Source organism: Vigna radiata, chromosome 9 (genome assembly GCF_000741045.1).
Source record: "Vigna radiata var. radiata cultivar VC1973A chromosome 9, Vradiata_ver6, whole genome shotgun sequence".
Taxonomy (NCBI): domain Eukaryota; kingdom Viridiplantae; phylum Streptophyta; class Magnoliopsida; order Fabales; family Fabaceae; genus Vigna; species Vigna radiata.
In genome coordinates, this window is record NC_028359.1 from 5012181 (window position 1) to 5037383 (window position 25203).

At 30.1% G+C, this 25203-nt stretch overlaps 1 protein-coding gene across 1 annotated transcript; it reads right to left on the bottom strand.

Annotated features, from left to right (window-relative positions):
* Positions 1–760: 760 nt before the first annotated feature.
* LOC106773139 (probable disease resistance protein At4g27220) lies at positions 761–9363 on the bottom strand. The gene is made up of 4 exons (XM_014659829.2): positions 6376–9363; positions 6047–6295; positions 5192–5911; positions 761–1132 (listed from the first exon to the last, which is right to left on the bottom strand). The coding sequence occupies exons 1-4, from the start codon at positions 9361–9363 to the stop codon at positions 761–763; spliced, it is 4329 nt and encodes a 1442-aa protein (XP_014515315.2).
* Between the last annotated feature and the right edge of the window lie 15840 nt (positions 9364–25203).

Sequence of the window (25203 nt, forward strand, 5' to 3'; positions counted from 1 at the left end):
TTCTAAACATGTGTGAAGATCGCTTAGTATCAGTTTTAAATTGAAAGAAAGTATGAAAACGTTGGCCAGGGCGTATTTTTGTTCAAATGGAAATCATGCATTAAATTGAATGCTTTTCAGACAATTTATATTAAATTGAATGCTTTAAAAATAGATGAACCACGTCTAACTTATTAAACAGATAAAAGGAGTTTTAATCTTTGAACAACTCAACATACTTACCATTTAAGCTTTTATGCTAAAAACAAGGATTTGCAATTTCCAATTGTGGTTTGGACAGAAGATTTTAATAAAATGAGAAGAAATAGTATTAAATAAATGAATAAGTGAATAAATACCTTATCAGTGAAAATTTTACGTATGGTGTCATTCAAGTTGCCTTCCCAGTGCCATTTGGATTTTTCATCTCCTTCCACACCAAATACATTTTTTAACTTTGGTGTTATTGGCTCTCTTTCACTGAATTTCTCCATCTTCAAGCAATCTCTTACTATCAATATTTCCAATGATGGGAACTCAAATTCATAGTCCTTATATGTGCAAAAGCTTTTCATGTTCTTTAACCCCATAAGTTCTATGGTAATCAATTTGCTAAACACAATTATCATCTTTGTACCTTCTCCACTCAGCTCATTGCTTACTATTTCCTTTACTTTAGGACAATTGATTACCTTCATAGTTTTGAGTTGAACCATGCTTTTGGCGGTGGTGGGTGTCATTAAATATTTTAACTCCTTACAATACTTTAGTTTCAAATATGTCAAGTGAATGACACGGATGAAGGACCTAAGTTGTTCAATTCTTCGCAAAATACTAAGCTTAAAAGCTCCAGTTTTCGTACAATTGAAACTCCTGTTAGATCCTTTATCCTTAATTTCCGCAAAACTAATTCCTTGAGCTCTAATGTGATTCTCAATCTTTCTTCTGATGCTGGCTCTAACTCTTTGGACTCATAAGAGGAAGTGAACTTTAGCTTTTCAAGATTTGGCATTCTGTACGGAAACTGGTTAAGAAAATCAACACTTTCTACAGAAATCAGACTAAGTTCTTTTAGATAGTGCATTGGGTACTCAGGTAACAAGTTTTGTGCTTCCTTGAAGTCAATTTCCATGTACTCCAATTTGGACAATACCTAGATAACAAAATAAATAAAAGCAAATTCTATGAAGAATTAATGAAGTAAAATGCCTTCCAAATTTGTTTGATTTTAGGAGTTTTGTTTGGGTTTGGTAGTTTTCATTAAATGGTATTTGTTTATCAACATATGGTTTTTCTTTTTGTTTCGTTTTTTGTTCTTAACCTGAACGCCTTCAAGGCATATTAACTAGTGTAAGAAGAAAATGATATCACGATGAATGCATCAATGCAAACGACTCAACAAAAAGATACGTTGGATTGGTCATTTTTGCATGGTCAAGTCAAGTAGTATAACACTTCCCTAACATTGAAGAACTTCATCTCCCTTCTTATTAGAGACTTCCAATTTTAAAACAATTATATACACACCCCACAAAAACTAGACTATACTCAAATTTAATTTAATTTCTTAGTTTGATTGTTTAAAACATATTTAATGAATAATAACTAAGAATAAATATTTTCATTTATCATTAAAGTAAATTATATCTTTTATATAATTAACGATAAAAATTAACAAGTGTATTACTATATAATTTTTACTTTTATGAATATAAACATTGAACTTTCTTACTTTAAAATTGTTAACACACATTTTAAATTATTCGAAAGATATAGAAATTGAAAATTTTGAAAGACATTTTGACACGAAAGCTAAAACATAAAGAGTTTGACTAAAATAAATTATAGAACAATAAATTTTAAAGTATTGAATCATGAATTAAAAAAGAAACATCATACTTTTAAAATTTTCATTTAATAATATTAGTGTCATGGATGTGCTGATGCATGATTTAAAAAAAATGCGAGTTTAGAGAAATACCAAAAAGCTTCAGGATTAGTTAAAATAGTATTAGTTAAACCTTGTTTTTAATGTTCGTTTTCTTTAAAGAAATGTTTGTTACCTTAAACAATGTTTTCTATAACCTGTTTAGAATTTGAACCTATACTAATTATAAACTAAATGTGTAAAATCCCAGAAAATGATATTTTTAGAAGTGGTGGTACTCCAAAAATAGTGAGACTTGATTATTTTAATATTAAATGATTTTATTATAAATAGTTTTGTTATAGACAAGTTTTACCATCTCTCTAGAAACCACTTTTCTAAAGTTCTCTACCTTCTTTCTAAGAGTTTAAACTCTTGAGTCATCTCTTTGACGATCAAGAGGTACATAATCGACCACGACAATGAAGTCTATATTTCTACTCGATCAATTTCTTCAATAGAGCAAGTAAGTTTCGACTCATTTTTTCCCTTATGTTCCTAAATCTGTTTTAGAGGAATTTAATATTGTTGCATGTGTAATCATGCCTCTCTTAGTCGTTCATAGTTCATCTAGAGTTCTAAGGACTCTATCCATTTTTAATTTGGTGTTCCATAAGTTCGTCTAGGTATTCCTTGCAGTTCAAGTAATCGATGGAGCGTTTTTAGAGTTAGACAGTTTCTTTGAGAGTTAAAGGAAGCTAGAATTTGTTTTATATTTGTGTTAAACTGAATTTAATATATCTATGTAGTATAAAATGAATTACATGTATTTGTATTGGTTGTTCTAGTGATGTTTGATTTTTAAATGATGATGCAAGGTGGTTTGATGTTTGAATGCTTGGTGTGATATGTTTAGATTGTTTTAATGTTATAATTATGTGTTTGGAGGTTGTATTGTGGTTTAAATGGTGATCTTAAGTAATCGAGAGTGAATTACTTGAGTTTCAAGCTTAAAAAAGGGGTTTTGGTGAGTGAAATTGAGAATTTGGTATTTGAGTGAGATGGGAACTGGTATAACACTGTTCTGTGGTTAATATTGGGACTTGTTAGAAGAGTTAGATGGTTGAAAATTGATATGGAGCAAAGATTTTGGTTCGTTGTTGAAGTTTGGAAGTGTTTTGAAGAACAAAGGAGGTTTTAGGTGGTGAAATGGTGAGAAAATGATGGTAAACTGGTTTGAGGCATTTGAGGTCTGTAATAAGATGTTTTATGACTTGTTTAAGCATTGAAATGGAGAAATCTGGTGTAAGAGTGTTTGGTGGTTGATACGCAGAGTTTAGTTTGGTTTATAACTAGTTTTGGGGAGTTTCGACTGGTGAGAATTTGAATTATGGGTTATGTGCTTAAATAGTATTTTTGGAGGGTGTTAGTAAGTTATTTGGGACATGTTGGAGTCCCTAAGTTGCTTGAAAATAGGCCATAATTGGTGGAATTCAATTTGAGTCTTTAAAGTGAGGTTTTGATAATTTTTAGTTTGAAATCTTGTGTTCAATTAGTTTAGAATGTGTTTTGGTTTGTTTAGAAACATTTATTTAGGTATATTTGAGTCTAGAATATAATCTAGGGGTGTTAGAAGTTGGAAAATATGCATAGGATAGGTCATGAGTGGTTGAGTAGTGCAAATTCTATTGTTTTAGTGCTGCAAAATTCTATAATCTCGCTAAGTGAACTCCCTGCTGAGCAAGCAGAACACTTCTAGTTGAGCGAACTCCCTGCTGAGCGAGAAGTGAGTGAGCAGAACCTATTGTTTCTGCTTTCGCACAGCAAGTTTGGTGCGTTGAGCGACTAGTCCAACACCTGTTTTGAATATTTCTTTGTTTTATGATAACTTTAAGCTATGTTTTGATTTTGAGGATGGTGTAGAAATATCTATAGTATTCTTTAAAGGTTTATTCTTGAAGTTATGTATGTATTTGATTTATGATTAAACGTGATATATAAGTTGGTACTCAATGTGAAAGTAAATTGACATATGTACATGGTTTCAAAGGTGTTTCAAAGTTGTGAAAGCAAGTTCTAAGGTGGAACCTCTTGGTGAGGTTCAAGTACGTTTAGAATTAATGCACGAGCTCAGTTTTGGCGGTTATCCTGAAACTTCAATGGTCTATGTCGTGAGGAGTAGTAGGAGGTCTTAGTCTTGGGGGCTTCCAGTATGCTTCAAGGTCCGGAATATACTAACCTTGTGAGTGTGGTAGGGTGAAACTTATTGGCAATGGCTTTGCAAAGTAGAAGCCACCATAAGTGCACAACCTGCTCGACAATCATTCTAAGTTCGAACAGTCCATTCATAATAAGTATTCTGCATAAAGTGTTTGATGACTGTGTAGTGATATGTTTGTTGTATGTAACATGTTTTAAATGAGTATATATATATATATATATATATATATATATATATATATATATATATATATATATATATATATATATATATATATATATCAATTGTAAACTAGCTTACCCTTACTTTTATGTTGTCTGTCTTTGTATGTTGTTTCTCTTTTTGAGATGATCACCTAATGGTGTGAGATTAGGGATTTATCTTTTCAATTGTTCTAGCTAGAGGTGAAGAAGAAGCAAATGAGTTGTTAGATAGATCTACACAAATATATCTCTTCTTTGAAAGAGATTTGTTTTACCTGTTGTTCTTTTAGTATCTACACAACGTTTCAACTAGATAATTTTATACTATTAAAATGGAATGTTACAAATTGTACAGAATAATATATATATATATATATATATTCCAAGAAAAAAATATTTATAGGAAATACTTGTGTAAATATATAGATTTGACCGTAACAATCAGGGGAACCCGTAATTGATCAGCAACTCAAGGGTAAAATTGCGAAGAGAAGATAAGAAGTTAAAATGCCGTTAATTCCATCTTAAGAAAACTATAAAGGTGCAGATAATATCGGATGCAAGATGATCATTTTTTTTTTACAAAGTGCAAATTTTAATTACACCAAAAATGAAAATTTTATAAAAATAATATTAATAATATATTATTATGAATAACATTCCTTTATTTCTTTTTAAAATTGAACAATCTTAAAAGTACAATTTTTATTTAATCTATCTTTTATTTCTCCTCATAAAAAAAATATTTATTTTTATTTTAGTTCTCGTTTTTTTATTTACTTACTTCTCTTTGTATAATATATATATATATATATATATATATATATATATATATATATATATATATATATATATATATATATATATAAATTGATTACACATTTTCTTTTTGTGAACTGAGAAAGGTGAAACATTGCGTACCTTTTGAGTTGAGAAAACAAAACTTTCTTCTTCCTTTGATGTCTTATTGATTCCTTTGGAAAATGTTTTAAGCTTCAAACAGTGATTCACAGTTAACTCGTTCAATTTTGGACACTTTATCGGATGTCTCCCCTTGCATAAATGTTTGATATTTGGTAGTGAATGCAATCTCACATAGGTTAGTTCAGGAAACTCTAATGGATCATTGTTAGCTTCTGATGCATCTTTACTTGAAACAATTTCCACCATCCTCTTACATTTCCATATTGATAAACGTTCAAGCTTTGATATATCTTTTGTCATAGAAGCTGGAAACAAATTCCTCAATTCATCACAATTACTTACGTCTATAGTCCTAAGTTTTTTAAAATTGACAATTCCATGTGGATCTTTGCTCCACAATTCCTTCAACTTCGGGAGGTCTTCAAGAAGAATAACCTGCAGATTTGTTTCTATCCCACCAGATACATCTATTTCTTCAGAATCATTAACTTCAAAAATCTCTTTCACAGACTTGCACTTAGAAATTTTCAAGTTAATCAAACTTTCAAACCATCCTTCCATGTTACTTGGAAAAATCATGTCTAGTTTATTGCACTCTTCAATGTTCACCGAAATGAGACTAGAAAAAGAATCAATGTTCACTTTAGTATGCCATATATCTCTTAATCTCCTCATTTTGCTAAGCTGGATTTCCTCCAACTTAGGGAAGACGCAGACCTACAATTTGATGAAAATATATAATAATTACATTTAGAAGTTAAACATAAATAACAAAGTGTAGAGTTTGGTTAAGAATCGTAAACAAAATATTAACTCAACTAGAAACATGTACTTATTTACACCACTACACACCTTTTCTGCATTGTTTTCTTTTGTCTCAAAAATCTTCTCCATAATTGGACAATCACTTATGATAAGGCTTTTCAGTTTCTTTAAATTGCTAGCCACAGACAACGAACATAAGTATGTCAATTTATCACACTCTTTCACAACTAATTTTATCAGGTTTTGAAAGTAGAAACTTGACGTGAGTTGATCGCTCCATATCTTATGGATGTTGAGTGAGCTTAAATTCAAGCTCTCTAAGTTTGGAATTTCAACCTGCAAACACATACACACTTAATATTTTACAACAGTCGAACAAATTATTTAAAATATAAGAAAAATGTGTAATATCGTACTTGTTCACCAAAAAGTGGAGGTGCCTTGTCACTTTTCGGATCTTCTTCGCTACCACTATTTTTAGCTTGAGGATTTGTCGGATGTGGCCAGCGAGACTCCTCCACTTCGGTATCAAAACATGTAAATGATGGTAATGATTGAAATGTCAAAGTCTGCAACTTTGGAAACTTAACCTTATCACAATTCATTGGTATTTGAAGAATTTCCTTTAAAGATTCACATTCAGAAATCTCGATTGTTTCTAGGCTAGCACAAAATTTATCCGAGTAAAAATTACATTCAATATTCTCACATGGTTCTTCACTATCAGCAAATTCCACCATGTAAACAGAGTAGAGAGTCACCAATCGGTCACACATATTCACCTTGATGGACTTTAATTTGGTGAATGACGCAACTGTAAGTGGACCATAAGATATCATCTCCAAGTTCTTCAGATTGTAAAGACACAGAGATTCCAAATTGGGAAAAACATTTATACAATTAGACAATTTCATTGAATTGACATATTTGATAGCACTGCTATCAATGATGGATAAGTGTTTCAGATCTGGAAATCCATCTATATTCAATTCATTAACAACTTTAACAACCTCTACCTTTCCCAGTAACAAACTTTGTGCTGTTTTAAACAACAAGTTTATGTCTTCTTGGGAGTGAATATTAGTGTCATGATTCAGTTGCAATGCCAAAACTCTGAACGTTTCGTGCTTATCAAACATCTTAAAGCCTATAATAGAAAACATTTCTACGTCTCCAACCACAATTTTGTAATGTTTTAACTTGGCAAAGAACAAGTGATTAGGCAAAATTGAAAAACATGGGATGCTTAAGTCCACAACTTTTAGCTGATGCAAATTCTTTAGCTCACAAAGAACCGAATTTTGACCATAGCTTGACTCTCCTTCCACCAACATTTTGGTCAAGCTTTTCCTTATGTACAACTCTTCTAAATGTTTCAAACTTGATAGAATATTAGGTGGAATGTTAAGCTCCAGTATAGAACAATCATTGATGTCTAACAGTTGCAACTTATTCAAGCACCCCAACTCAGTTGGCAAACTTTTAAGTTGGGATCCAGAGAAGCTAAGAATTCTCAACTTTTTTAGCTCTCCTATGGCTATGTTGTCCTCTAAAGTGCACAGCTCCAAACAAAGCATTCTGAGCTTTAATAAGCCTTTGATCGAAGGTGGAAATCTTTTTAGATGAAAACCAGTCAATATTAAAACTTTGAGATTTTTCATTCCTTCAAAAAACTTCTCAGGTATTGTCAAAGATTGATTATTAGTGTCTATTTGAAAAAAATTCAGTCGAGAACAATTGACTATAGGAAGCTCGTCAATTATATCACAATTGCATATAGAAATAGAAGTGCATTTCTCGAGTTCAGGCCACTCATCTAGTTTTCGATTTCTTAGAGTAAAAACATTTTTTTCCTTCTTTGCTATAGACAAAGCAGCATCTCGAACTATATCATGCATATTGAAATGAGTATCAGAATTTCCATCCAATAGTAAGCCCGAGTCTTTTAGCTTTTGGATTGTTATCTTGATTTTGTCTCGAGCTTCCCAAAGTGAGAAGACCCCTTCAAGTATACCCAAACCATAACAACACTTCACCAAGTCCATAATCAGTGGTTGATGACCCATTTGAGCACAAAGCAAGAAAATGGATTTGATCTCCTCATTTTCTAGATGGTCATAACTCATCTTCACTGAAATGTCCATATATGTTTGAACTCCCACCAATTCCTGCTTTTCAAGCTTTTCAAGTGCTACTTCCCATACTAACTCGCTCTTACCTCTTAATGCCTTTGCAACTGTAATTATTGCCATCGGTAACCCTGCACAATACTTCCTCACAATTTCTTTTCTAGAGTCTGACATATTATGTATTCCAGACAACTTCTGAAAAAACATCAAAGCATCCTTGTCATCTAATGGCTCTACACGGAAAGTCGATTTTACATCCATTTCAACTTCCAATACTCTTTTTTGACGTGCAGTTAGCAAAATTTTGCATCGCTTGTGACCACCAATGATTTTTTCTCTTTTCAACACTTTCTGATTAAGATCCTTGTTATTTTTATCTTTTTCTCGGAATTTATCATCAAGATCCCTCGTATCATTACTTAAATCATCATTGTCATCATTATCATCAAGGGCAATCCCTAGCTTGTTCAAATCTAGTTTATGCCAAAGGTCATCCAAGATTAAAAGGGTGTTTCCGGTTTCTTTCTTTAACCTCCTTCGTAGACAATCAGCTCTCACATTTTCACCTTCCCCTTCCAATTGCAATCCAAACACGTAAGCAATTTCTTCCTGGATGCTTTGCAGATTGGGATTGTCTGTTATTTCTACTTTAACCACCACATTAAACAACTTCTTGTCTCTAGCTATCCTTGCAATTTCTTTGATTAAAGCGCTCTTACCGACACCACCTTCCCCATACAATCCAATCATTCTCACACTTGAATTTTCAAGTTCTCTCATTACTTTTTCCATTGTGGATTTTGTAGAGCCAAATTCTTCAAAGCCAGAATTAGACAATGTGGCATCATTAGATGTTACATTTTCCTTATAGGAAATTTCATCTAACCCAGGAGACTCATTAATTAGCTTTTTAACACCCACTTCCATCTTCTTTGCTTTTCTTCCTAACCTGTGTCTATTCCACAAGTATGGAAAAACATAACAATTGAGTGATTGAGCTTTTTCATGACCATCATCGTTCTCAAACTCCTCAACTGTAATATTAATTTCACTCACTTTTCGATTCCATTCAGTAACCTTACCTTCAATGTTTTTTAGATTTTTATCAGCCTCATCACATTGATGATCTATCTTATCTTTTTCATTTTCAAGATCCTTAATACTATCCTTCAGTTCATGAACACTTTGCTTATAACGGACGATGTAAGTCACCTGTCTCCATACAAAACTAATCGCTTCTACTCCAACTTTTACTAAGGGCGCTAACCAACCCATCCTGGGAGCTTGGTTATCTTCTACAAGATGGGACTACATCCCTTTATCAACAAAACGTAAGTGGAAAATATCAATCAGTAACTAAATAAAAGAAAAAAAAAAGGATAACATTTAATGAGTAACGAAAATATTTATATATGTGTTAAAGTCAAAACAATCAACGTTGTGCTAAAATGTTTTAGATAATTTATGTCTATATTAAATTATTCTAACTGCACTAACTTATCCAATCCTATTATTTGTGGTTTCTGGTTAGATGTTACATTTTCCCTATAAGATATTGCATCTAACCCAAGGGACTCATTAATTAGCTTTATATCACCTACTTCCAAATTCTGTTTGTCTTCCTAACCATTGTCTATTTCACAAGTACGGAAAAACTAAACAATTGGGTGATCGGGTCCTTCACCCTTGTGTGGCCTTCATCGTTCTCAAACACTGCTATTGTAGTCTCAATTTCACTCACTTTTCGAACCCATTCAATAATCTTTCCTTTAGATTTTTTTGTACCCTCCTCACATTTGATCTATCTTCTCTTTTTCAAATCTAAAATCTTTAATAATGTCCCTTAGTTCAACAATATTTTGCTTGTAATGGATGGTGTAAGTCTTGTGTCGAAGACCATGTTTCCATACAAAATCAATCAATCTTTTGACAACTTTGCCAAAAGGCCTAAAAAAGTCTATGTAGTAAGTGATACACTTATTTGATTTTCTTAAAGACTCTAAAACAATTAAGATTTTGTAATTTCAATTTTTAGGTGTTTCTGTAGTAAGAATGTAAAATATTTAAAATAATTTTATAAATTTATACAATTTGATATAACTTTATTAACTTATAAAACTTTCAAAAATTGCCTGATTACATGTTTAAATGATTGGTTTTGAGTTCATGTTTTATTATATTAGTTCTCTATGTATTACTATTATTATTATTTTATTTCTCTTATTGAATTTTAATTATAAGTTCAAATTATGGTTTATAGTATCTTGACATAATAAAAATATTATGCGTGTGCTATAGTTCAGTTGGAAACTTTTCAGAATTACATTATTTACAAGGAAACTAACTGTGCAATACAAATGAATATTTGACCTTCAACAAATAAAGACTATATTGTGTGTAAGAGGGAGATACGTAAGAGAGCGTAAAAAAAGATTGAATGTTTCCATGACTATATTGTTTATTATGTTTGTTTTTTTCTTCTAGAGATTTAATGTTCTCAAATTAAACAGACATGCATAATTGGAATTTTGTTTGAATCAATCCTTAAATTTAGTTTCATTCACTTTTTGAGTAAATGAGTGAAGTGAAGTTTTTAAAGCACGAGATTTGCTTACAATAACTTTCACTCGCATTGTCATTCAAACGAGCATACATGGAAAGGGGTATTCGAATTTTGTGCATTTCTTAAACAAACATAAATTACTTAAGCGAGAAAGCTCTAAAAGGTGTTACTTTTTCACTCAAACATATAGAAAACTTCCTTAAGAAGATAGGTAACAAAGAACATGAATTCTTCTCAATTTGGCAAGTGTAAAAATTATCATTGACACCTCCAAAACCATCAAAGAGATTGTATTATTACTTGAACAAGATTAGACTCTAACCTCAATTAGAATTGACATGGATAATTTTATTTTTCTCACCTTCATCCGTGGAATTCTTTTTCTCTTACTATAATAACAAACTCTCTCATAATTAGTTATTTTAGTACTAAGGGTATTGTTTCTCCACCACCCAATACTCCTGTATTTCTTTACTATTTTTTTATTTTAAAAATATTTTATACTTTCTCATTATTTTCAACAATCTCTTTTTCTCTCTTCCCACCCCATCTCATCCCACTCTCACTTTGTTCCAAATCCGAAAAGTAAAAAAACAACAACTTTAGAATAATATCTTGTGGTTGGAAAACAGTTGAACATTTTCTTTGTCCTGGGAGTGACATGTTGAAATTAAAAGATAGGGTAGAAAAAGTGAAAGGAATCACGGTTTTTAAAAATAAAAAATAAAATAAAAAGAAGGTAAAAAAGGGTAAGATTGTAATTAAAAAAAATTGAAAAGGTGAAGGGAGAAGATGGGGTGGTGAAAGGAGTAACATCTTAGTATTAAACATTATGATATTTTGATAACTCTTTTTAATAACTTTTTAATAACAAGACATATGTTTTCATTTTACTTGTCTGTTTGAATTTATATTTAAAACAATATTTAAAATGAACCAATCATAAACTGTCATGTATGCGTTGTAAAAAAATTGTGAAAAAAGAGTTGTTAAAGATATTTTTTCCATTTTTTAATTAATATACATCTTGTTAATGCACACTAGTACCAAAGATGACAATTATGACATCTTTCAACATTGATTTATTGGGAACAATTGGTGCAAAGTCATTTTCCAGCGAAGGTTATCAAATTATTATTATAATTTAGTACTTTTGATCAAGATTTTCAAAATAATTATTGGTTGTTGTTAGTAGTCTTTTAAACTTATTTGTATGTATGTTCCTTTCTCATTTTCTCCTCTTGTAATTCGCACCATGTTCTTTGCTCTCTTTCTTTTCCATTTGCATTTTTTTATCACAATCCCCATTTGTCTTGTCGTAACACCATCAAATAGTTCTTCATATTCATTTGTGTCATTGTCTCCTCTACACTCTTTTTACTTCTTCATTGTTGGGGTGGTTTCCCCACTAATGGTTATTTGTATAGAATAAGAAAAGTATGTAGTGATGTATTAGTATACTATATATGCCATACTCATTGTTGGTGTCTATTTTGATGAGTGTTATTAATTGATATTGTATTAACGATGGATGTCGTGATAAGGTTTTTAAGTAAAAGCAATATGTTAAAATGATATTGCACTCAGATTAGATAGTTTACTAGTACCAAAAATATTTTGTATAACGACTATTTACACGGATTATAATCCACAAGTATAAAAGTGGTGCAATAACATAACCATGAATAAGATAACACTTTTTTATGCTTATTTTAGTCATAATTAATATAAAAGGTGGACTCAGATGACATTTTTGTAATAAAGAAAAAAAATTATATATAATTTATATTTATAATCAATATAGAAAATAAACATAATAACATATTTGTAATAAACAAGAGAAACTTTTTATGCTAGTAAGGGATATAGAAAATTGTCGCGTGATATATTATAAAGGGTTAAATATATTTTTAGTCCCTATACTTTGAGGGGATTTTGGTTTTAGGCCATTTTCAAATTATGGTACAATTTATTTGGTTTTAGTCCATTTTCAAACTATGGTACAATTTAGTCCTTCAACTTTAGAAAATTCTAGTTTTAGTCATTTTTATCAAATTTTTTTAACTTTATTTATTGTTTCAAGCATGTTTTATTATAGCATTTGGATTGTTTACACTATATGACACATTTTTACTTCAATGTTAACTGAGAAACGCGTTTGAAACAACAAATAAAGTTAAAAAAATTTGGTAAAAAGGACTAAAACAGAGTTTTCTAAAGTTGAAGTACTAAATTGTACCATAGTTTTGAAAATGGACTAAAACTAAAATCAAAATCGTCTCAAAGTATAGGGACTAAAAACATATTTAACCCTATTATAAATAAACAATAGAACTTTTTATATGGTTGTAACTATAGAAAGTGAACATAGTAATATTTCGTAATAAATAAGAATTTTTTATTCCAATTTTAACTGAATAGAAAGAAGTTTCTTGTTTTTTTCATTTATAAACACAAACTTACCCTTAAAAGCCTTCAACTTTTGAAAATTTTATGACATAATTCTAAAATTCTCATTATCAACGCTGACAATCACACTTGTAATGATGCGGCCACCACGAGCTCCAAAACGAAGATGATTTCGTGCAAGCAACCAAAACCACTACATATCTCTATTGAAGCCACTACAACTTCATCGAAAAAGAGATCTATCCACCACGCTAGAAAGATGCAACAACCACGAGTGCACATCTTGCGAAACCTAGTCGCGACTAGATTCTTGTGCCACCACCATCAACCATAGTTAGACGGGCACAATAAAGCAACACATTGCCAGCGTTCATCCATGCTCCACCAAAGAAACATTCCACTAGATCTGAAATGCGAAATCATGAGCCTGAAACGCAACCAGCTTAGACCAACTTCGAAACAGATCCAATGATGTACATTTCACAAAAGATGTTAGGTGCTGCTAAACCGCAAAGAGAAGGATTAGGCCAAGGATATCTTTTCATCTCCTACTTTCTTGATAATTACCGTGAATATGATATGTGGAAGTTATTTCAAAGGTGGGGGAAGTGGGGATGTCTTTATCTCAAGGAGATTAAACCAAAGAGGGCAACAATATGGTTTTGTCAGATTCTTTGTTGTGGAAAACGTAAAGGAACTGGAAAAGTCACTTGATAAAATACAGCATGGTAATAGAAAGAACCACGTTAACTTACCAAAGTATAGAAGGTATGAAGATCTTGGAACGACAGGAAAGAACTCAAGCACGAACAAAGCACATAAACCTATAAAGGAAACTTAGGTTTGGAAGAGAAAAACCCAGCAACAATCATATGCCCAGGCAGTCAAGAGTTCGACAGAGAAAAGTAAGAGTTGGGACACTTATGTCTGTGGATGAGGCTATCAAGAACTGGGACATCCTAGAAAAATGTTAGACATAAGATAAGGATACCATTTGGGGACTCGGTGTCAACGAAGAAATCGAGGAAAATTAACAACCAGATATATATTGTACCGCTCAAAGAAGAAACAGAGTCAATAAACTCTAAAATCTACAAAATGTTGCATCTGGAGGCGAAAAATTTCAAACGAAGAATCATCAATAGAAAACTTGCATATGTTATCATCTACGTCAGAATGTTCGTTTATAAGTGACAATGACCTTCAAATGGTGAAAGAGACATCGGGGGATCAGATAGTATATCAGAGGAGATTATCGACAAGAAAAATGATGTAGGCCAGGCAAACAAGGAAACGATGGAGGCTGAGCAGAGCAGAACTTGTGAGAAGATAAGAAAAGAGAAGAGAGAATCGTAAGCCAAAGACCAAGCCCCCGTTACAGCGCCCACTAACTGTTTGAAACTTTTCTTTTTTCTCTGCAATTTGCAAAGAACCCCCCGCAACTCTTAACTCATACACTACACTCACAGGCTTATTTACTTCCATCCTGATGTGCGAGAGAAAGGAAAGCAAATGGTGGTACTGTGCGTGAAAAAGGAAAGCAAATGTGAGTGGTGCTGTGCGAGAGAGACTGAGCAAATGATATCCGACACACAAAACTGAAAAAAAAATCTTGTACTATTCTTTTTGGTTTCAACAAAAATTAAAGCATATTTTAATTAAGGGTCAAATAAGTATTTTAGCACATTTTGGAAGTACAAGATGAAAGGGTTGGAGTTGAGGGTGAAACACCCATCCAACCTAGTTTACCACGTGAGAAAGCCCAACAATAAAACCAAGTCTCGATGGTAAACGTAGACCCTCATTAACAGAGCAACAACGACATTGTGTCGCTAGTGTTCATTCCAATGGAACGCGAGTCAACGATGGAGACTAGGAATGATGAAACGAATCCTTCCATAAAGTATATGCAAAATCAAATAGGGCATGCAGAATGCTTTGTCTGAAAAGGAAAAAGGAAAACCGGTGGTGATCGCAGATCAATGAACGGAGATGATAGATGGATGATCCTTATGATCCTTATCAAGAAAACCTTGCTACAGTCGGATGAGGTCCCTAAATGAAACCAACTATGGAAGAGGGAAACAAGCAACGAACAACACGACCCACGAGATATTCTACACAAAGGCAAGAAGAAATTGAAGGAGAAATATCAATTAAGGTTAGCATCCCACTCACCATGCAACTCTATATCCGATTCTGCAATTGATAATTGCAATAGATTATTTTGGTTACGAAATAGTAGTGCTGAGGCTAGCAGATTATGGGATTCGGGAAGGCAGATAGGAATTACCTTCTCAGGGGAGGAAGAAGAAATACAGAAAACCAAGAAAATGGAAGAAAGAGACCGTCAAATGAAAGGTTACTTAAAAGGGGAAACGAAATAAAGTAAATAATGAAGATAATAATTATAAACCGTTAAATATATTATTCTTATATTTATATTTTATTTTATTATTATTTTTATTTGTATTTTGAATTTAATCTATATTTTTCTATTATAACTGAAAGACTTTATAAATGAAAGACTTTATGCAATTAATTTGATTGATGCTTTTTACTATATTCAAATAGAAGTTAAGGTTTTTTCAAGAAAGAATTTCACTCTCGTTACCTGTAGGCCATTTACAATGGCCCATGGCTCGTCTATCGTCTTTGTCTACCGCAATTATTATTAAAAGTTTCACTTTCAACCAATTATCACATAGTTTTGATCAGAAACAACCATGTTGTTAACGACGTCTTCATTGGAACTCCTACGTACTCTCAGTGTCATACTTTTTGAAGTTGTGGATATGTTTTTTTTTCGTCATGCATGGTGACACGTCTCATCTTTTTTAGGCAACAGTTTAGAGTGTCAAGGTTCCTCTTTTTCCTCTCTAAGGTTCGTCGTGAGGTGTTGCACCTCCTGTCTCCCCTCAAACCGTTATTCAGAGTATCGAAATTGCTCTTATTTTTCGGGTGCCTTGATCGGAAAATATTTTTTAAAGTTTCTCTAGTTCATCAATGACTTTTTTCATTGTTGTCTCTTTTGACTTTCCATTTATCACTATTGTGTTTGACTCGTCCATGTATGTTTTTTTTGTAGTAATTTATAGTTTTTGTTAGTTTATTTATACATTTGTATTTGTTAATACCTTGAAATAACTATAATAACAAGTTTCTAGATTGTGAATTTTTTTGTTTAGAATATTATTATGAAATGTCTTATTTTATTAGTTTTATGCTATTAAAATAAAATTACATAAAATGCAAAAGTGGTAGAAATGTTAAATTTGAAGTGCAAATGTAGGGGAGAAAACATAGTTTGTGTTCAATGTCCTTTTAGGGGGAGAAAACATAATTTTTCGTAATCCATATTGGTTGTATTCCAACATTGTGTGTTGTTTCTACATGTTGCATTATGTTAAATGGTCATCACCTTCGTCTTACTCATTTAATTTGTGAGGTGATTTAGTGGAATACCTACTTTTAACTTGGAGAGCTTGGTCTTTTGAGAACGAGTACAACTACTAAGAATTATGAAAGACAATTTTAGGGTTGCCCTTTTCAAATCCATTTTGTAACCTTACCTTCAATGTTCAATGTTGTATAGGTTATTCTCATCCTTATCACATTAAGGTTTTATCCTCTCCTTTTCAGATACAAGATTCTAAACACTATCATAGAGTTCGAGAACATTTTGTTTGTAATTAACTAAGTCACGTGTCAAACAGCACGTCTCCAAATAAAATTAATCACTCCTTTACCAGTTTTGCAAAAGGACTCCAAAGATCTTTGGAGCTTAATTGTATAAGGTTGGATTACATCTCTTTCACAATAAAATATACCAAGTGAAAACATATCAGTCAATACCTAAATAGAAAAGAGGATAATCTTTAATCAATAAAAAAAAAAAAAAAACATGGTATATATGCTAATATATGAAATCAATTAGTTTAAATTGAATCGAGCCATTCAACTAAAACATTGGTCAACCGCTGTGTGTTCGATTCATATTCAAATAAGATAATCAGCTTACAATAAAATCACTCTAGAATCCATAAACCAATAAAAATAAATTAATTCAGTAAATGGGTTAACGAAACTTTGTAATATAATTTAATTTTAATTTTTAAAAAGTAAAATTAATCTAAATTAATTGTCACTTTCTTTCTTATTCTATATTTAAACTCGTGTTCTTTTTTATTTGTATTTGAAATGGTAAAACTCTGCAGAATGTGTTATTTTTAGTTTAAATTATGATATTTTACTTTCATAACATTATTTTATATATTATTACAAATTTAAAATATAATATAATAAATTTATGATTAAATTATACTATATAAGATATATAATTTTTTTCTTATTAAATGTAATTTATAAGATTGAATTAAAATTAATTTCACTTTTTTTAATATTGATAGATTGATATTTGTATAAGCTACAAAACATACCTCTGTTATTAGAATTGGATGACCTTATTAAGCTGTGATTTGCCTTTACGTTCCACCGTTCCAAATCGTAATACCGAGCAAAACTGCAAGAGCATGGTGAGACAAACTTTTGATATTATAGATAAACGAAACATACTTGGTGTCTAATATGCTTCTCTTGGAGCAACAAAATAGCAACAGAGTGAGAAAGCTAACTCGAAGTAGAAAGTATGAAGTTCGGATGAGTGTTTATCTGAGCAGACTATGAGGGCAACTAAAGCAGCCAGAGACTCCGAAGAAAGCTTCAAAGAGAGCACTGATAATGCACGAAAAACAATACTTCACTATCCTTTCTCCTGAATTCCTTTCAAATTATACCAATAATAATGCAGCTGAGAGTTTTGAATGAGTGAGTATTTGGTTATAGTAAAACATGTTGTCTTACTTAAACATTAGTTAGATCTATCAGGATCATTGACTTAATGAGTATTTGGTTATAGTAAAACATGTTGTCTTACTTAAACATTATTCAGATATATTTTATTATTTTTTACATGACTGGTTAGAACGACTACTGCTTAAGTCCTTTTAAATATTCTTACATGAGGCAACGTTCCACCTACTTAATAAACTAATCAATGATTAAACGTCTAATTTATTCTAAGACGCTTGTTATTGTCATTCAGCGATTCAACTACCCAGCCCTTCAAACACGAATAAATATACCACAACCAACAAGCATCTCATTAACATCATACATAATACAAAACCGTATTCCATTAATTTGAAAGACATCAATAATTGTGAATTAAAAATATTTATATAGAGAGAGGTTCGATATGAGAGAAATATAATTAAAAGACTTCATTAAGACAAATTTATAACTGTTTCTTCAACTTTCTCAATTCTCAATGAGTGGTTTAAATTCATAACATTTTTTTTATGAGATCGTATGAATTAGATCTGGAACAACACAGCATATTACAACATTGGAATGACTCCATTAAATATGTTGTATAGGTGAGATTCATCAAAACTATGCAACATGATTATAACTACCCATTTCAATATAACAACACAATACCAAAATTTAAGTTATTGCATTCGAATTAAATATATTTGAAACAAAATGCAGTGCAAAACAAATCAAATCAATAGACAAAATTCATATACCCAATAAGTAACCAAGGTCAAACATGTAAACACTTAAATTAGAATTGAACTCTATAGACGGTTTGGGATTTTCAAAATCAAATTACAACCACAACAAAAAAATCCAAAACTTAAGTTCTTGCATTCAAAATAAAGATAATTGAATGAGAAATACAATGCAAAAATAATCAACTCTATCAGATAAGCATAAAGAAAGTTATGGATCCAACAAACAACAGATCAGAGGTAAAATCTGTCTGCATTTAAACTAGAATTGAACTCTATAGAGTGTGCAGGATGTTCCAAATCAAACTGCAACCACTACATAAGTTCAAAATTTAAGTTCTTACATTCAAATTAAATATAATTGAATGGGAATACAATGTAAAAAAAATCAACTCAATTGGATAATCATAGAGAATGTCATAACCCCAACAAACAACAAAAGTCAATTTTGTTAGCATTTAAACTAGAATTGAACCCTATAAACTATTTGAGATTTTTTAAAACAAACTGCAACAACAAAAGAAGTCCAAAATTTAATTTCTTGCATTCAAATTAAACATAATTTAATTAGGAATGAAATGCAAAATAAAAATCAAATCAATATGATAAATATATAGAAAGTTATAAACCAACAAGTAACAGAGGTCAAATTTGTCAGCATTATTTAAACTAAAATTGAACTCTATAGATTGTTTAAGATTTTTGAAATCAAACTGCAACCACAACATAAGTCCAAAACTTAAGTTCTTAAATTCCAATTTAAGATAATTGAGTCACGAATACAATTAAAAGAAAAATCAACCCAATCATAACTATAAAAAGTTATAAACCAAAAAGCAACATAAGTCAAATCTGTAGGCCTTTAAACAAGAATATCACAAAACTAATGTTTGATGTATGCAAAATCCAAATCAGTGAGCAATAATGCAATACCCAAAAAGGTTAATAAACTTTGGGAATTGTACTCATTTGTTGATTTTGCATTGAACAAATTTCTTATGGCAAATGTAGTAAATCAATGTAATTTAATAAGAGAAGAAAGGAAAAGTAGAAAATCAGTTCATTGTTTCTTAGCTTTTCCACCAGCTCTTGCCTAAGTCCTTTCACGATCTCGGTCCCTTTGGTTACCTCGTTCACTTCAATTAAGTTAAATAAATGTTATTTAGTAAACAAAAACCTACAAACTTCCACCACAATCCACCAAATTAAAGGAAACAAAAACACAAAAAACAAAAACGAAAACCACAAAACACAGAACAAGGAACGAAAACAAAACAACATAAAGGAAACTAGGTTTTTCATCCTGAAATCGTAATAGTGGAACCTAACTTTTCGGCCCACAACTCATGCCTAGGAAGGAAGCCTAAGAAACTCACCAAAGACAACCAACACATCTCTAAATGACAGCGAAAAAGAGAACAAGAAGAAAACATAACACATGTTAGAAGGAACAATGTTACAATCTATCAAGTCTTTCTCAAGTTCAAAAAGATAGATTGAGAGACTCAAGGAAGAAAGACAAAAAAGCTCTGTCTAATCTATCAAGATTTAGATAAAGATATTTTTGAGAAGATTTCTGGAGTCAAGTTAGTCAAGGAAGCATGTGAGAAAGCTTAAGATTTCTGGATTCTATTTTTAGCTTTTCTAGATTTGTTATTCTGTATGGAAACTGGTTGAGAATATTGACACTGCGGACTGAAATCAAACTAAGTTCTTTTAAGCGGTGCATTTGGTACTTCGGTAACAATTCTCGTGCTTGATTGAAGTCAATTTCCATATGCTCCAAGTTGGGGAATACCTAAAGAATAAAACGAATAAAAGTAAATAATACAAAAGATTAAGTGAATTTTATTTTTATTTAATTTATATTTTATTTCTCTCCAACAAAATAGTTTTTTCTTCATTTAAGTTGTCATGTTTTTCGTTTTCCTTTTACTTATTTTTCTTTGTATATTTTTATCTTCCACCAAACGTATAATAAAAATCTTACTAAATATTTTTTCTCAAACTCCGACAAAGATAGAGTATTGCTTACCTCTTCAATTGAGAAAACAAAATTTCCCTCTTTGTTTATTGTTTTAATGATATCTTCGGGAAATGTTTTAAGCTGCACACATTGTCTCACACTCAACTCCTTCAGCTTTGGACACTTTATAGGATATGTTTTCTTGTAGATGATGTAATCTCACATAGGTTAGTTCAGGAAACACCAATAGATCTTCGTTAGCTTCTGATGCATCTTGACTTGCAACAATGTGTTCAAGCTTTGGAACATCATTGGCAATAGAAACTGGAAACAAATTATGTGTTCAGATTTTCTATTAGATCCTTTCAGTTTTGTATTCTGATGTGTCTTTAAAACAATTATGTTAGTATTTTAAAAATTATTTTAATATATGACTGATTAATATTGTGTGTCATTTTAAATAATATTATAGTTAAACATTTTCGGTGTAAATTTTCATATATTGTATATACAATTGAATATTATTGAAATTCAAAATAATTATTTAGACCTTTTTATTGATATAACTATTAATCTAATTAAATAAATTTGTTATCCATAATTTAAATCTGAGATTTTTTAGGTAGTTTGAGTAATTTTTTATATTACTTCACACTTATAATAATGCTTGCAATATTTATTGTTACGAAACTTACTGCATATAATCGAAAATCTAACTTAAAATCATAATGTTTGAATGATAAGACGTTATTTGAGTCGGAAAAGTTTAATGGATAGGAAAAAGTTATTATTTCCATTTGATTCAAATTTTAAACCACAATTTGAAGAGAAAAAAAGAAAGTATCATGGAGCACCAAAATAATTTCACTCAAATAATATGTAGACAACTAGATCAACATAAACTTAAAATGAGATTTCAAAATTAAGTTAATTATGTTTTATCTACCTCATAACGTTTCAACTAAATTATCAAACTCACCTATCATAATTTTAATTTATCACAATTGATATATATTATAATTTGACTCATCTAATTCTATATCAAGATTAACATCAATAGAAATACTAAATTCAATCAATACCAGTCAAATACAATTTCACGAATAATTATTTTCATACCCAAATATAAAAACTCAATTCCAACAGAAGTTCACTTTTCTGAGTTACTAGTGCGAAGTACTAGTTAGGAAGAAAAAAAAGTGTATAACACAACAAAATCCTAAAAATTTAGTAAAGTATTGTAAAAGAAACTAATTTTTGTCAACAAACATACCTAAGAAAAAAAAAACATTTGATTAACTGTAAATTAACAAATATTAGAGCAAATTTTACGCTTGAACCAAATTAAAAATGGTTTAGAAATGTTTATATATATATATATATATATATATATATATATATATATATAGAATCTGATTTTAAAATATAAAGATTTGGAATTAAAACTTAAAAAATAAGTAGGAATAATTATCAGATTAAGATTAAGAATGACAACAGGTCGAGTTGGACACGAATAGTGTCTATTCATATTTTGACTCAAAAAAAAAATAATCGTTATTTGTTATGTTTATCTATCAACATCTATTTAAAACATACTTACGAGTATTCGAGAATATCTATGGATATTTAAAAAATAATATTTTATAAATTTTAAAATTAAATTACAAAAATAATATTAAATATAATATAAATTAAATTAAATATAAATTAGAATTTAATTTTAATTAAATTTAACCTAATAAAATATAATTTAATTATACTTTTAATTAAACTTAATTTAATAAAATATACATTAAATTTTGATTTTAATTTCTTACTAGAATAGATACTTTGAGTAATGATAATATTTTATCCGCAACTAATCTCTTTATAAACAAAAATTAAAAAAAATTATTATTTACAAATAATAAATACTAACAAATATTAATTATCTATTGTAGATTTTATTGAATATCCAGATACACAAATAATTTTGTTATCCTAATATGAAAAATTGAAATAATGAAACAGAAGAAAGGAAGAAAAAAAAACGAAAAAACAAAAGTAGAAGAAAAGGTAATGGGCCAAAAGCCCTTATATGACATTTTCCACATGTGGTGTTCTCACGCCGATTCTGATAAGAGCGAATCAATAATAATAGTTAGTAATTTAGATTATTTATATACATAAACAAGTTATTAAATATGTTAGAAAATAAATGATAATAAAATTTTGGTATCAAGAATAAGATATTAGCATTAATTTGGATAGTGAAATCCAAAAAGCTAGTAGCTGAAGTGTATATGTACAACTGCTGTACGTAGGTATTAAATTACTAGAATTATGAGTTGAGGAGTTGGTTATGAATTCTTGAAAAATGAGAGTTAGTTTTGTTTGAGGTCAATTTTCAAGAGTTTTTTTGGACCAATTCTCAGTCAATTTCCCATTCACATACCCAAACATTTAGAATTCCTCACTTAATTAACGTTGCCGCCCACAAAAATTAAAACAGAGAAACTATAGGATATGATCATTCATCTCAGTCCTCATGAAATTAAAATTTCTGGTTTATCATACAACTTTGGTTCCGTCTTCTTCTTTTCTTATTAACTAAGAAACTGTTCCTTCTTTTTTTAATTATATGTGGATAGTTCTCACTCAAATAGTCACCTTGAGATTTGTACAAAACCAATGAAACAAACAAATCTAATATCACACTTTCCCTTGAACATCCCAAAACAAACAAAGGCTAAATGGTGTTGTCTTGTCAAATCTTGATTAGAGTTCTTCCAAATATATTAGGCTGAATTTTCTTTCATTGATGGGAATTTAGGTCAGAGGAAACAACACCACTCACGTAGTTTACAATATTAGCATACGAAGGGTTGTGTCACACCAGAAAATAATTTTAGAACGTGTGCGCTATATATCAGAAATAGCATTTTGAATTGAAATTACATGGTTTATATAATACAATCTTATATTCTTCTGTCATCTCTTTTCTCTTCCCATTTAAGAGTAGTGTTCATATTTGTATTTGCTGTTGAATTTGTTTATAGTAAATGTTATTATTTTATAGCAATATTTGTTCACAGGGAATGTTTCCTATGTGAGCAAAGATTCTTTACTCTCTGTTTCTGCAACTTGTTTTTGGTCTCCTTTTTATTCCACATCAAATTGTTGGAACAAAATGACCAAATCATATGTGGGAAAATTGATACCACACAATCGCTGAAAAGTGACATGTGTGGTACAAAATCGTCTTACTCCTGCTGGTATATCTGGTTTAGTGTCATTTGTACATAAGAAGATTAATACAGTGCAGTTATATGCTGAACTTTCTAAATTTATATGGTAAGTTGATCAAGAATTGGATTCTACAGCCTCCATGCAAATTCTTATATATCCTTTGATAATTAATACAGCTAGAATAAGATTCATGTTCAGCAACAACAAGAATATTCTCATGCTACCTCATTAATTTTACAAACATGTCATCGTACAGATATTCTCATGTTCTAATTTTGTGTTTATTTCTCCTTTCCTTTTTCTTATTGGAAGAAATATACACAGATGTAAAGCGTCAAATTTAAGATATGTTTTGGTTTTCTAAATGTAAATGCATATACTTGAAATCAGTGATGAGAGATGCTATTTATAGAAGTATATCAGAAAATTCAAAATGCAGAAAGAAAAAAAAGAAGAGGAAGAATCTCAGCTATTTCGATCACTTTATTTTAGATAGTTCCAAAACAATTTTTAAAACTTAGTGAATATTAATGACAAATTAATTCCACAGAATTATTTTATAAAGTAATTATTTTTAACCAAAAAATAAAAAGATTGCACTTACTTTCCTTAAATTTATGTTAAATGATATTCACCTGAAAAGTTTTAAAATAGTTATCTCTTTTATATATATTTTTACTAAATTACACTTACATTTCTTCAATTTTTTTTAATAGACATTCATCTTCTTCTTTTTTATATTTTTAAAAAATACACATATCTCTTATATTTATATGCTTGACTTTTTTAAATTAAAATATTATGAATTTAAAAGAGTAATTTGATTACTTAAATCTAAAAATTTTAAATTTCATTCGCAAAGTATCAATTTAAAAAACAAATATATTTCACTCAAATTTACGTTTATTACTTTTATTCTTTTTCCACCTTGGACTCGATGATTGAGAACATCGTCGATTTAGCTATGGTTGTCGGAATAATGATGTTTTCTCCGTATAAGATTAATCATAGTTAAGTTTTGACTTTGTCAAACTTAATCATATATATATATATATATATATATATATATATATATATATATATGGATTTGCTAACTTGCGTACCCCTGTTTTTCAGTTGGTACATTTTAGCAATGTGTACCGGATTTCAGTAGACAAAAATATCCTTATATATTAAGAATTAAGTTTTAAGGTTAAGGATATTTTAATAATTTTCATTTTCAAAATTACAAAAAATAAAAAAAGAAACCCTCCAAACCTTTACCCACCTCTCTCATCCCTCACAACCCTTTCTCTCTCATATCTTTGACTCCAACCTTTTCTCTGTCATCCCTACTCTAGTCCCAATTGAAAAAAATCAAACACTTGTCTCAT

Bases quoted from the DNA above. Each gene is read 5' to 3' on its own strand.
- LOC106773139 (XM_014659829.2), bottom strand. From the start codon at position 9,363: ATGGGTTGGTTAGCGCCCTTAGTAAAAGTTGGAGTAGAAGCGATTAGT. The intron at 6,296-6,375 runs GTACGATATTAC...ATGTGTTTGCAG, and splicing joins CTCCACTTTTTGGTGAACAA to GTTGAAATTCCAAACTTAGA. The intron at 1,133-5,191 runs GTACGCAATGTT...TTTGTTATCTAG, and splicing joins TTGTTTTCTCAACTCAAAAG to GTATTGTCCAAATTGGAGTA.